The sequence below is a fragment of the Octopus bimaculoides genome, chromosome 6, assembly GCF_001194135.2.
Source record: "Octopus bimaculoides isolate UCB-OBI-ISO-001 chromosome 6, ASM119413v2, whole genome shotgun sequence".
NCBI classification, from domain to species: Eukaryota; Metazoa; Mollusca; class Cephalopoda; order Octopoda; family Octopodidae; genus Octopus; species Octopus bimaculoides.
In genome coordinates, this window is record NC_068986.1 from 76,714,854 (window position 1) to 76,730,508 (window position 15,655).

At 33.2% G+C, this 15,655-nt stretch overlaps 1 protein-coding gene across 3 annotated transcripts in view; it reads left to right on the plus strand.

The window, feature by feature from the left end:
- The window catches only part of LOC106873811 (breakpoint cluster region protein), a 54,835-nt gene extending 40,729 nt beyond the window's left edge, over positions 1 to 14,106 (plus strand). For 2 of the 3 annotated variants that reach the window (XM_014921323.2, XM_052968884.1), the window contains exons 14-20: positions 479 to 588; positions 2,214 to 2,228; positions 3,541 to 3,602; positions 4,795 to 4,872; positions 5,315 to 5,455; positions 6,985 to 7,090; positions 11,357 to 14,106. In XM_014921323.2, the coding sequence (XP_014776809.2) occupies positions 479 to 588; positions 2,214 to 2,228; positions 3,541 to 3,602; positions 4,795 to 4,872; positions 5,315 to 5,455; positions 6,985 to 7,090; positions 11,357 to 11,579 (735 nt within the window). In that variant the 3' untranslated portion in view covers positions 11,580 to 14,106. The remainder of the gene's footprint in view (positions 1 to 478; positions 589 to 2,213; positions 2,229 to 3,540; positions 3,603 to 4,794; positions 4,873 to 5,314; positions 5,456 to 6,984; positions 7,091 to 11,356) is intronic. The other variant, XM_052968885.1, reaches the window with a different exon arrangement.
- The last annotated feature ends 1,549 nt before the right edge of the window (positions 14,107 to 15,655 follow it).

The following is a 15,655-nucleotide window of genomic DNA, read 5'->3' on the forward strand; positions in this document are numbered from 1 at the left end:
TTTCTCCCTTCAGTCAGTCACAGAAAGATTGGAAAAGATTGAAAAAGATTACAGGGCCTGCCTTTTCTATGCTCCTAGTAAACCATTAAATAGATAAAGAGATCAAACTTACAAAGACTTACTTCTGGCATTGTGGCTTTACATAGCAGTAAATTGCATTCCATGTATGTTGGGTGTTATTGGTACGTTTCATCCTTTGCTGTAATACTAACATAATTTATTATTAAAATGAAGCAAAAAATGTTTCAGGAAGATTTTACTGAACTTCCTAGTATATATATAGTTGAGTAATTTTTTTAAAAAACCTTTTTAAAACTAAATTCAACAACTACTGCTGTTGACTGAATCATTCACTCCATTCCAGCAGGGAAGAGAGATGAGATGTTAAAATGTTATCTCCTTTTTAGAAACAAGCAAACAAAAAACAGCATAGCAATATTCTGGTGGGATTAATAAATATGTCTCTTCTTTTTTCTAGATCTCATTAGTTATTTCAGTTTATCATATTCCACCAAATAAGATGATCCAAAGAATTCCATCAAAAGTGAAAACTGGTGTCTTTGGTGTTGATGTTCAGAAAGTTGCTCTGTAAGTAAAAAAAAACATTTTAAATTTATCTACATTTACTTTATAAACACAGCTATGAGAAATCCTTTAACGTCTTGTGATGATATTTTATTAAAGTATCTTTACAGCATGTTATATAGGTCCCTATATATATGTTATCATGACATGATTGGTATTGATATATCATTAAATCATTCTGTTAGTTAATCCTTATATGACTAGATTTCTAGAAGGACTGACTGTTTATTTCAATTGCTTTTCAGTATAATCAAGACTTTAAAGGAGTTTAGTTAAATATCTGTAACTTTACATATCTCCCAATATAATAATGAGTGTAGTGTTTTTATATATTTGTATATATATTATATATATTTGTCCATAATCATGCCAGGCGCAGAGGAGGAGAGAAAATAGTAATTCAGTGAAGAAGTAGTGAGAGTAATAGCCCTAACTGAGAGGGAGTGAGAGAAAGTAATAGCAATGAGAGAAAGGAAGGGGTGATAGATGAATAAGGAAGGGGTGGGAAAAAAAATCAGTGTTTCAACTCTGTGTAAGTATATATGTGTGTGTATACAAGGGAAGTATGTGAATGTTTGTATGTGTGATTATTTATTATGTACCTTATTTTGTACCTAATTTATATATATTATATTATCTTTTTTTTTTTTTTTACTTGTTTCAGTCATTGGGCTATGTCCATGCTTTGAAATGGACCCCAACACTTATTTTAATTCTATCACTTATCCTATTGACCTCGGCTCCTTTTTTGCCCTATATTTACTAAAACTACTAATTTGTGGGGACAACAAATTATGGGAACATTCACTGAATGTCAAGCAATGAAAACCAAACATAAACACTCAGATTTTTTATATTAAACTTTTTGCTCTGTGTGTGTGTATAAACAAAAGAAAGTAGCACTCAGTTCATTTGTTTGGAGCTCAAACTATTATTAAATAGTATATATACATAGTTAATGTCATAAGAATTTAGAAACTCCAAGACAATGTGATATAATTCTGTTGTTGAAGTTGTGAAATTCCATGCAGATAAAGCTATAAATTATGTGTAAACATTGGATTATTGAATTATAAAACCTTTTGAGTAGTCTTCAGCTTTTTTTACCCAAAGGTTTTTTAACCCAAATTTTGCACACTGTTATTTATAGCTTAATCTCCTTCAAGTTTCACCATTCAAAAAAAAAAAGTATATAAGACAAGATTCCACACAGTTTCTGCCACTTTGTCTACCAATAGCATTCACAAAGCATTGGTTGGCTCAAGATTACAGTAAAAAATATTTGTTCTACCTAATTATAACATTTATTAATTATTGAAACATTTGTGGTGTTATTAATATTATGGTATATTAAAGAACCAACTGTGTTTATGGTGGTACTGCATGTGTAAATTAATCAAATATCCTAAATAGTTGTAAATGACTGTCATTACTTGTATATTTTCTGTTGTGGACAGAAAATGAGGGATCTGCTCAGCCAGTTTCACTCATTGTTGTGTTTTTATTTGCAACTCATTACCTTTCTCTGTCTTTCTAATAGTAATAATATTGTATTTATAGCTACTAATTATTAGTGATTATACTAAATACAAGATTTTGATAAAGTTTTAATTTTAAATATATTTTAGTTCAAGTTGTCCCAGGTGAGTTGATGTTAAAACATTAGCTTATTGGCTTTCTTTACTTTTATTGTATATTTTTAATAAGAACTTAAACAATAGGTTTTCTTACTTGTGGAAAGTGTTTTTACTATTAACCCATTAACATACAGATTATTCTGTAAAATACAAAGCTCATTTATTCACATTGTTTTAAATTAATCATGCATAACCTTGTAGCTTCAATATTTTGATAACGTAATAGTTTATTTTCAAAATAATATTGCAGGGTAGGTGTGAGTGACCAGATATGGTAACTCTGAACATAAAACAAGTTGAATATTTTGGCCAGATATGGCTGGTTTAAAGGCTAAAGGGTTAAGACATTATGAAAATTATTTTGAGTTCCTATGACTGACATATTAACATTTAGTTTGAATTTTAATACATCTTTGATGATAAGAAACAACAGACATTTTTTTTTAGAATACATGTTTTGCTGTTGGTTTGTATCTTTTCACTTAAATGTTGTTTTTTAAAAAAAAAGGAAGAAGTCAATAAAAATGTAATAATTCTTTCTGCTTTTGGTACAAGGCCAGTAATTTTAGGGGAGGGTAAAGTTGATAACATTGACTCTAGTACTCAGGTGGTACTCTATTTTTATCAACCCTGACAAGATAAAAAGCAAAGTCAACCTTGGCAGAATTTGGACTCAAAATGTAGAGAGCTGGAAGAAATGTTGAGCATTTTGTTTGATGTACTAACAACTCTATCCAGGTCACTGCCATGGTGTAATAATCCTTTCTTAATTTGGCATAAGATCAGAAATTTTTGAGGGTTGGGGAAGTCAATCGCATTGACCCTGATGCTTGACTGGTACTTATTTTATCAACCCTGAAAGGATGAGAAACGAAGTTGACCTTGGCAGAATTTGAACTCAGAACATAAAGACAGATGAAATGCTGCTAAGCATTTTAAATGGTGTGCTAACAATTTTACCAACTTGCTGTCCAACATTATTACTGAGAGAAAATATCTCAGGGGAGCGTTCTGCATATATAATACTAAAGTCTCATGTATGTAATGTAGTGAATTGATAAGCAGTCATTAACTGAAATTATCCATGCCATTAGTTGACAAATCCTTCTCTTGAAGACGTTTAACATCTAAAACTTAATAGCAACAAGCAAGAGAGATAACTCCAATAAAATCAGTTGAGTGAAATTTTTGAACAATTTAGACAATGTGGATTAGAATGAATCTGGTTGTTAAATATGTTTTGTGTCATTTCATCTTCCTTTTGTTGATTTAGTGTCCTTAATCTTTTGGAATCTGACATATTTACCTTTATTTTTAGCCATCAAGGAAAAGCAATACCAGACATCATTCCAATCTGCACTCGAGAAATAGAAAAGAGAGGTATGTAAAGCTGAACCGATCTAAACTCATGCATATTACTATAGGAAACATATTATCTTATTGTCCTAATTACCAGTGGAGGTGGATGCTTTGAAAGCATAACAGCTACAGTAAGAACAACATGAAGAAAGTTCAAGATACTATTATCTCAGTTTGTAACAAAATGTCTCTCACTCTCAGAATGAAAAGCAGATTGTATGATGTTTATGTACAAAGTGAAATGCTACATGATAGAAGTGGGTCTTGAATGCTGAGAACTTTCAAAAACTGAAAAGAAATGAAACTTGCCTACTCTGTTGGATGTTCAATATAAGTGTGCATGAACGATAAGGTACAAATGTCTTGAGAGAAATACTGGATATAAGGAGATTCGTATGTCATATGCAAGAGAGAAGACTGTGCTGGTATGGGCATGTGATGTGTATAGATGAGAGCAGCTGTGTAGAGAAGTGCTGATTGCTCAGTATGGAGTTTGTGGAAGAAGGAAACCAAAAAGATATGAGACAATTTAAAGATTTTGAACTTCAAAGAGGAGATGGCAAAGAATCAAGGTGATTGGTAATATACAGTGCTTAAGGAATTGACCCATCATTGTGAAACTGAGATTCTGGGGGTGTAAGGTGTATGCACACAACTGAGTTCATTGCCCAGTATGTCCTTCTCATGCCTCTATAAACATCACATCATCTTTCTATCACTGATCCTTCCATCACTCTCCTAACTACTACAGTACTCTGTTGCTGTAATTAAATGAGAGCAGAACTACATATTTCATCATCCTTTTCTGTGTGACTAGTTATTTTCCTCCCTTTCTCCCTCCAAATCATTTCCTTTGACATCCACCTTTCTCATTTTACATTCATTATCCACTTCTTTGCTACCAATTATCACTCTCTCTTTTGAAGCACTTCCTGATGACTCATTCCTATATACATCTGATAATGTCTATCCCTATTGCCATGTTTCTCACTCTCCCGTTACATTATGTCCCTCACTCTCCTTGAGCCTTATTTCAGCCCCCATTTACCAAATCCACTCATAAACCCATGGTTATAGTAGAAGACACTTATGGAATAAGACTGAATCCAAGGCCATGTGACTAGAAAACAAACTTGGTGCCCCCCCACACACACACCATGTGAGCATTTTATTTTAAATCGTTATTTTCTTTGTATTTTATTTTTCAATTTAGGTCTAGATGAAGTTGGTATCTACAGAGTGTCAGGAGGATTAACTGAAGTTAAACAATTAAAATGTGCATTTGAGAAAAGTAAGTTACTAATTTCCCAGTTCATGTGTTGTATTTCTAAAGAATTAGTTTTTAACTTTATGAAGCCAGAAACTTTAATGGCCAATCATTTAGGATTAAAAAATTTTTTTTTTTCCAATTTAGTTGATTTAAATGTAAAATTTAATGTAAATGTTTATTTATCATCATCATCTAACTCATTTTCTTTTTTTTTTTCTGGAAGCTGGAATGGGGTGGGTAGGTCTGTTTTAGCACAATATCTTATCAAAAGGATTTACTGAACAAGTGCGAATGTACAAACAGACAAAAAGGGGTGTGAGTGATTAGGGAAATGTTATACACTATATTATTGCATATTAAATATTAATGAATTAGTAAACACACATACACACACACACACACACACACACACACACACACACACACATATACACACATGTATATTTGTATTGTTCTGTTTCAGATACAATGAAAGCCCGGCGTGTAGTAGAAGATGCTGACTGTAGTGTTCACACAATTGCTGCTGTTTTGAAACTTTACTTTAGAGAATTGCCTGAACCATTATTTACCAATCTTCTGTATGACAAATTTATTAGCATTTCTGGTAAGTCACTAATCAAGTTCACAAGTCTTATAATTCTTAAAGGAGTAATTGTCTGAGCCAACAGGAGCTAAACATTTCTTGTTAAGGTTATCTCTATAGATTTAGCAATTATAACAATTATAACCAGCACTCCTAAAAAGCTCCTGAAATATGCATATATTGCCCATTTTTCATCGTTCTTGTTGTTTACATCAAGTGTCTCAAATACGAGACAACATAGTAAAATTAGTGCTGGCCATAATTTCTATAGAAGATCTGTAGAGATAACCTTAAGAACTGATGTAATAGCACTGGTAACACAGTAGAACATAGTTTTCATTTATAAAAAACATTTAATATACTTTGTTGTATATTAGGGTTGCATAACAAAATATGGTGTCTCTACAGGTCATTAAACAGTTTTGTTAGAGGCATGGGCTACGCAGAGTGGGACAAATTTCAATAACTCAGACAACTGAGTAAACAAATCAAATTGTTTTGGAGTTATATGAAGAAAAAATCATGCTAAAATACAGTGGTTATACTAACTAACCATTTTAGTATCTTTTTTAAAAATATCTTATTTCAATCAAAATCTGTGCAGCTTAGAGGTTAGGGTGTTGCATTCCTAATCATAACATCATGGGTTCAATTGCTACACCATGTGATGATGCAGTGTGCCCTTGGGCCAGGTGCTCCATTTCATTTTGCTCCAGTTTTCTCAGCCTTGTATTGGGTGTAGCCTTTTCAATATCCAACTCTTTCATCCTGGATGTTCCACTGCACCAAATGGTGGAAGGTTGAGTGTGTGTTGATGTCTGCTCATGACTACACAGTCAATGTATTATAGATGTTACTATTAACATTAAAACTATTGGCCAAAGTATTATAGATGCTGCCAGTCATACTTGTTTATGAGTCACAGGTATGAAAATAATTATTAGCAACAGAGGCAGTATTAGTACCAAAAAGCAATCTTTATACCCAACTTAATGTGGATGTCTTGTTAGAACATCAAATACATAGACACATGGTGCATAACAGCACAAATCATAACAGACCATTCTCGTCTGCTATGATTCATACCTGCACTTTAATTGCACCATACATCTATACGAGAGGACCTCTCAAGGCTAATACTGCAGTATTTGGTGTTCTGACAAGACATCCACATTAAGTTGGATATAAAAGTTGTCACAGGTATGATTTTTTTCTTAATGGAAAATTCTAAATGTAGATTTTTTTCTATCTGTTCTCATTGTAGTAGAAATATACTCTGTTATTATGGTATGTTATATAGATGGATGTTAATACATATATGTATGCATACTCCAGTGGGTTTCAACCTCTTTGACTTTGTGACACATTGTAGATAAAATAATATTGCTGTTAAGTTAAAAAATTTAGGAAAAATTATAGAACAAGATATTACTTATGTTTAATTAATCACATTTTATGTCTAAATAATAATACCAACAACATAATAATGCTGATGTTACAATAAAAACAGCAACAGTCTCCATCTCACTGTCTCGTTTCACATTGAACAGATATAAAAGAACCCGAACAGAAAGAAAAAGAACTCATTTCACTGATTCATTCTCTTCCTGAGGTCAATTATAACATACTTCTACATATGCTTGATCATCTCAAATGGTAAGTTACTAATACATTCTCTCATTTATTAGTTTTAATTATTAGACTCTGACTGTGCTGGAGCACTGCCTTCAAGGATTTTTTTCTTTTTGTTTTGTTAATTATACTGATCTCCTGGTACCTATTTTCGTGATCTATATCTCTTGATTGGCTAAATTCTTTTGAGTCATACACCTTTAGAAAATTACCTCCCCTTAAAAGTCTGAACTATCACAAGATATTTACACTAGTGTACCAACATCATCATCAGCAGCTTTTAACGTCCTCTTCTGTGCTGACATGGGTTGGATGTTGTGTCAGAATCCAACAAGCCAGAGGACTATGTTGAGCTCCAATGTCTGCCTTGGCATGATTTCTACCTCATGCCATCCACTGGGTGCTTTATTTCATGGCACCAGCACCAGTGAGGTTACCAAGTGATTCACAAGCCATCTCCCTCTCTACTACACCTGCCACTCAATCGAATGGAAGGAGGGTAATGTAGAGAGGGAGGTGACTTTATGTCACATGTTGAGAGGCTAAAGAATAACAGAAGGACAGGAACAGATGTCTTACTATAGAGGAAATACATGGCTACTGCACATAATATAAGGGTTGGTGGGGGTAGCTGGGAAGAGAGATAAATATGGTGATGATGAGGTATCACAGCATGCCCTCAAGGTGCAAGAAGGTGAGTATAAGAGCGAATAGAATACAGAGAGAAATTTAGGAAGGGTGAGAAGGTGAGTTTATGAGAAGGTGAGAGGAGAATGATAGATAGTTATAGATAAGTACAGAGGTGAATGTAATGAATGGTGAAGAAGGGTGGAAGTGCAATCAATGGTAAATATCAGTTTAGAGGAAGAGAAAAGTGAAAGAAATAGTTGAGGGTCAAGAAGGAAAAGGTCACAAGCGGCAGTGTAGAAAGGGTGGAGAGTAGCAGTATAATAAGACTGTAGATACATGTGAAACAAGGAGATGATGTGCGGTGTGGGAAAGTGAAAGAGCACTGTACATTGACAGAGATATGGTGGGAGTGGATATAGTGAGTGGTAGATTAAGCGGGGTAGGCATTGATAGCAGTTATGAGAGGTTATTGAGAATAATTGTAGATATTAGAGGGTATTAAACACGAGGTATAGCATCATAAGATGTAACTCAAAGTGAAGGGTGAAATAACTGGCGGCACAGAAAGGGTGATCAGTGGAAAGTAAAGTAGGAAGGGATGATATTGAGAATGAAGGGTGTGTGTTAAAGGGAAGTGGTTTCAGTGAGAGGGGGTTACTGATAGCAGAAAAGAGGGATGGAATGTGTGCAATTCTATAATCATATGATTACAGCAGCTGAGTAGTTCCGTAATCAAAAGAGTAATGAAGGGTTAATTGTAAGTAAGATGAGAGATGGGGAAGGCTTGACAAGGACAGGGTCCAGATGGCTGGATCTTCTGGAGCACAGTGAATTGACTATCATCTCAGTTCTTTGTCATTCTCCCCATGAAGCTCTACAACCTGAGATATGCACGCACACACACACACACACACACACACACACACACACACACACATATATAAAACCAATTATTAACAAAGTTAATCCAGTGAAATATGGAGGTGGATTCTGTAATGAGCAGCCATCTCATTATCCTTTGATATTACTGCCTTTCCCAACAAACTGATAAACATTCCCTCCCATGCATTTCACACCTTTCCCTCCCTTTACATGTACACATGACCCCTCTTGTCTTCTATCTCCTATCCTTCCACTTATTGCATATGTACACATACCATTTTATTCTGTTTAAAACAGCTACACAGTACACACACACACATACACATTATACATAACACATACACACTGCCCCACAGAAAAATACAATTTCAATCACACATGCTCATACATAAAAAAGCATAAACATCAAGTTCCTTGGCCATTAATTCCCTTGATTCAAAATCTCTTTGCTGTTCAGAAACAACACATGTTTGTCCTACTACTTCTAGTGGCTGAACATTGTTTTTTTCTGAATTCGTTTTTTTTTTCTTTTCTTTCTCTTGAAAAAGGGTCACAGTTCAAAGTATGAAATCTCTCTTATGGTTCTTCTTTGCAGCATAGAATTAATTACTTTGTACACTTCATTCTTTTCATTTTTGTTCTTGAAATCTTTTGGTAAAATTGTAAAGTACGTTGTTCACTTGGTTTACAACTGTTTTTCCATGCTAGTATGAGTTAAATAAGTACATATTATTGAGATATTGTTTTACAACCAAATGTCCTTCCTTTTGCTAACCCTTACCTGTTTTTCAAATAAAGCATGTTTTATTCAATATACATTAAAAAGCACAAAGCTAGCAGACAATTTCATGACAGGGAATTGTCTGCAGTGTTCACTGTCATGTGAACACAGAATGTAAAAATACACACACACACACACGTACACTGAACTGCATATGGTTTCCACCTACTAAATTCATTCACAAGGCATCAGTTGATCCAGGGTTACAACAAAAGACATTTACTCGAGGTGCCATGAAGTAGGACTGAACCCAAAACTATGTGGTTGAGAAGTCCACTTCTGAGCTGTGTCTATGCCTTAGCACTTAAGCAATGAAATGAAATTGCAGTTTATATTTGTCACATTTTTTAAAATACAGCTCTATTATAACTGCTACATCATGCTGCACACTGTTTAGAAATGATATGTCAAAATGACACATTTTGAATAGTTTTGTGATAATTTTAATATGAAATGGCAACGAAGATCATAGACTAAACAAATATGAAACAGAGTATAACTGAAGTTCAGTTTCTGATTCTCAGTTGTAACCATTTCACTTATGTCAATAATACTCTGGAGAAAGACATGAATATCATATATCATTTACAGCAACCTCTTGTGAAGAAACCATCACATGGACACTTGATCTGCTACTTTAAATTACAGATTGGTATCTTATAAAAAAGAAGGTGCATGGTTTAGTGGTTGGACTCATGATCATAAGATTTAGGTTTTGATTCCTAGACTGCACGATGTACTGTGTTCTTGAGCAAAACACTTCATTGCACATTGCTGCAGCCCACTCAACTGGTAAAATGAGTCAATCTGCAACAGACTGGCATCCCATCCAGGGAAGAATATATATATGTAACATCTTAGCTCGTAAGTTACCTCATCATTTCGTATTTGTCTTGCTTTTATCTGTTTATTTGTGGATTCCCTGAAGATGAATATATGAGGAATTCCAGCAGCTCTTACTTCTTTGTAGAAGAGCTCTCTCATATATTTTGAAACATGTGTAGGAATTAAAGGAACTTTTATTTATATGCGTTTTGCTCCATTTATTATTATTATTTATATCTTCTCAAAATGTATCACTTTAACTTGGTATCTCTACCTGTAAAACGGCTGTGATATCTTGGTTTCTAGTGTAATTTTGATACCTCTGGTAACTATTAACATATTTACATTATCAAAGGTTTTTTTAAAACTGAGATAATATTAATATATACATAAACTAATTATATATATATATATATATATATATATATATATATATATATATATATATCTGCTAGAGAAACAGGGAAACCAGCCCTATGTTTCTTATGGAATAATGTGGACTAATTAACCACCATCTTATGAAAAATAAAGGTTACATCTCACAGTGTAGTCCCAGATATACAAAAAGAAAAAGAAGCAAACAAACATCAGGCATGATTGTGTAGTTAGAAGCTTGCCTTGTAATCATGTGGTTTCAGGTTCAGTCTCAGTGTGTGACACCTTGGGCAAGTGTCTATGTGTGTGTATACCTGTGGGTGTACATCACTGCCACTGTGTGACAACCAGTGTTGATTTGCTTATGTCCCCGTAACTTAGTGGTTCAATAAAAAGGAACTGATAGAATATGTACCAGAGTTTAAAATAATTACTAGGCTTGATCTGTTTCACTAAAACCCTTCAAGGCAGCATTCCAGCATGCCATAGTTTCCTTGCTCACTCGATGGAGAAGGGATTGGGCCATTGCTGAGTGATGGTTCATTATCTGGTGTGAAGTGTGTGGTGCATGTCGTGCACCTTGATAGGTGCCGACACAGCCAATGCACAACCCTTAATCTGGTTGCAGTTCAATGACTGAAACAGATAAAAGATACTTTATGGGCTGAAATGCTATTGATTATTGTTCTTCTTAATCAGAAGTGATTTGGAGCTAGACAAAAGCTCCTTATAAATCTGAAATCCATGTGGTTCTAAATGAAATCAAATTCTAATGTTTCTTTTCTTTTCTTTTCTAGCGTCCATGAGTATTCCTCCCAAAATAAGATGACTAATGGCAACCTATCTGTGATTTTCGGACAGTCTCTGATGCAACCAGCACCGACACCGGAGCCATCACCAGCAACGGAACCAGGTTCGGCACAAGAGGCTTTAGCTTACATGAATGCTCTTCACCAGAATAATATTCTGAAATATCTCTTGGACTTAAAATGCTCTGGAAAAAACTTTCTTAAACCATGAAGCTTCAAACTCATTATTTTTATGTGCAAAATAAAAAATTAAAAAAAAGAAACAAATGCATAATGCCTTCACACATTTTCATGATTTGTTTTTAAGTTGGAGAGGAAGAGAGACTGCTTGCTAGCCATTTATTCACACTGCATTTTTTCAAACAGTATCATCATTGTTTACTCCTTCATTACTTTTAAACTTCTTGCCAAGCTGATATACTTCTTTGTTTGATTACAAAGTACGTCAGCCATGATACTTATACAAACATGGCTATTTGCAAGCTTGATAAGATGAAACCAAGAGATAATGTCATTATTCATCATGATAATGTCAATCATGAAATTGTTATTATTATTATTATTATTATTATGAAACTCATGATAATGATAATTGACATGATTTGGTTTTAAAAAGGGTCGATGACTAGAAGGGATGTTTGCATTGATGACAATGCTATTGTTGCCTGTGTTGTTGCTACTGTTGCTAATGCTGCTGTTGATGATAATGATGGTATTGAAACCTGAGGTAATTAATCAGCATGGTGTTAAATGTTACATTATTCTTGCCTCTCCACCAAATCTCATCTCACTTTTTCATCAGCTTACTTGTTGAAACACTGGACTTCAAAACTCTCTTGTTTGCAATCTAATTGCTTTAAAATGTTCCTAAAACTTATACATTATTTCACTAAACCTCCACACATTCATCCTATATTTTCCGATTTTTGCCTCACTTTTTTTAATCAGTTATTGAGGCAGATATTGTATATGCTTATGTACATATCATTATTTTTCTCATTTGTGCCTGTGTGTATATGTATGTGTGTTGGTGTGCATATGTATGTATGTAGTGTATGTATGCATATGTATGTGTGTGAATATATATATATATATATATATATATATATATATAATCATGTACATCAGAAGTGGTATATTGTGAACACTGAAAGTTGGTGATGTAAACGTTCTAAAAAGTAAATTTGAACATTATTTTATGAATATGATATATTTAGATGTTAATATATATCATTTATAAATATTACAAGAAATCATTTATTGAAATGACTTTCTGTAGTTGAAAATTTCGTAAGAAGAGTTACTAATTTCATTTAGGATTGATAGTCACTCAATTTTAGTTTTTTAAATAGTTTTGTCACAGTTGTTTGAAATAAACAAAACACTAAGACTAAAATAACAGTTAAGTAGCATGCTTTGAACTAGCTAAGTGATGCTATCTCATAGCTTGGCATATGGCATGATTCTCCTATGAACTACTCACTCTCTATGCTGGGCTACATATTGTAATCGAAATCTTTAGTTCCATGCGCTAATTGCATTACCTGCTTGTACCTGAAGATTAACAATGAAATTTTGTGATTATTTATAAGTAATGCACTTTTGCAATAAACACTAAAATCTATTCTAACCCCTTGCAGACATACTTAGTACTGTCCGTCTATGCTGTATACCAGTATTAGGCTGTTCAGTTTGGTATATTTGAAAACACGGTGCTGTACAGAGCGAGACATCACACTGCTCACACACATAGTGTTTCAATACAGTCAGTACTGCTTCCCGTCTGCAAGGGGTTAATAAGTTTTCCTCAATCCCACTAAAGTCAAAGATACTCTTCATCCTTCTAGGGCCAATAAAATGAGTACCGCTTACAGAGTGGGGCCAGTCTTCATCATGTGTACCCTCCACTAAAATGTGAGACTGTGTATGTATGTTACAGACTATTATTCTTATAACTTTTAACTATCTTCAGGATTCGAACTATGTAATTTGTGCTTTGTTTCTGCCACTGAGAGAGAAAAAAACTTGATGTGGAAAAAAGTCAAATATGAGAATTTTAATCCTTTTTATCTCAGTATATTATTTAGTTTGGTTAAGGCAAATTTTTTCTTTATGTTCTAGCAGAAAAAAAAAAAAGCAAACAAGATATCTGTTTTACCTCACAAAGTTTTACTCTAATTAAAAAAATGACCTGGAGAGAAATCACCAGATGTCATTGCTGTATGGTTCAAGTAAAGACAATGACACAATGCAACAATTCTGATATGATAAAGTCATGAAAAACAGTCTTGCTTGTCAAATATTAGCAAAAGACATTTTGTGCATGACTCAGAGAAAGAATGTATGTGTGTGTGTGTGTGTGTGTGTGTTTGTGTGTGTGTGTAAAGCATTTTATATTATTAGGAAGTAATCTATTTCAAATAGGTAATTAACTTACTTAAACAAATATAATTGTTATTTCATGACTTTCGCAGACAGCACATAGCACATCCTGAACACACACACACACATATCCATAAACACATATACACACGTTATTGTTACCAAGTGCAATTTTACCAAAATTTTACCAACTGGTTTTTTTTTCCTTTTCTTTCATGTTAAATATAAATATATATATATAATTTGTTGAATGTATTTATGATTTACTGCAATAGATGTACACAATATAATGCATCTGTAAATAATATCTTGATTTTTGGGAGCATAATTTAACAAACAATAAAAGTGAAACTTTGTATTTTTATTTGTTCTGTTTCTGATGGTGTAAGAATTAAAAATATCATTAATTTCAAGTTCTCACCATTCATCTTTGCTATCAATGTCCTGCTTATGAACGACAGTCTTGTTACCAAGAGAGACAAAAAAGGTGTGTGTGTGGTGGTGGTGGTGGTGGTGGTGGTGGGGGGGGGTTTAAATGCTTTATATTACAATATGAGTTGGGTGTATGCTGAAGTTTTTTTCCACTGTTTTATATCATTAAGGGTATATGATATGTTCACCATCAGTACACATGTGTGTATGTATACACACAAACACACACATATATATGACATCGATACATTGCATGTTCTCATAATTACACTTACATCTGCATAAAACCTTTTAAACTAGAAACCTTCTGAAGACAACAGCAGATTTCCTTACCAGTTGGAAGAGGAACATTGAGGGTGAAGCCAAGAAGTTTATTGGGAATTATTCAAAATGATTGATTTCTTTGTGATTTGAGGTGAGAGAAGAGAAAAAGTTGTTTGAAATAAAATTATATTTTTTTATCAACATTTCTCCCCCTCTTCTTATCTCTAAGTCATCATGGTCACTTAAAATAAACAGCTTTTTGACATATTATTCCCCATACCTGCTATATCATCATGTCTAATTATTTGAAATCATTATCTAATTTGCTGGAGTGACAGAAATGGTATATACCAAAACTAATTGAATCAAAGCATTTAGTTTAGTTCAGAGTCTTTCATATCTGACAGTCAATAAAATGCTTAGCATGATTATCTCCTTTCCCTTTTTAACAAATTTAAGAAATTAATATTTATTGTTATATTTTTCTTATTTTGTACAGTAATAACAAACCATAAAAATTTGCAGCTTTCCTGGTCAGTATCGACCTACTGTTGTTAGGTTTAATTTTCATGACTAGACATGAAAGCTTTGAAATTTGACAATATAGGTTTCATGACAGCCACAAATCCTTCTAATTATTGCTTTATGAATAAAAATTGTTGAGGAAAGGTGTCAAATGAAGCAGCTGAACTTTCAAATCTTACTATTTATCACAGATGTATCATAATGTTCATTGAAGTGTAGCATCCAGTTTCATAATTAATTGTAGTTTTTCAGTCCTTCAATTAGACACTGTTTTGTGATTTATTGTATTTCTTTAGTCATTGAATTAGTTTAACTCTTTTACTGCAAAAATCAGATATATTCACTCAAAATTTCATTACTTTTAACTGCAGAAAGCAATTTTATATATACCAATCTAGCTTTTATTTAGGAATGTCATGTTTGAAACTATTTTTTGTGGGATGTGTTAAGTTTATTGTGGCAACAAAACTTGCAGAAAATACCAATTCTATTTTTTGGTAGATGTTTAACATCATTACTGGAATAGCCATGAAATTTAATTTCAAAGTTAAAAGGCTAATTTGTAATACAGATTTCTGTCTTAACTGCGAGTATTTGATTTGTCTGGCTAATAAAAGTTACCATTTCTTAAAGTTTAACAGAATTTTTCAATATCTGTAATTAATTTTGTTGGTGAGTTGGCAA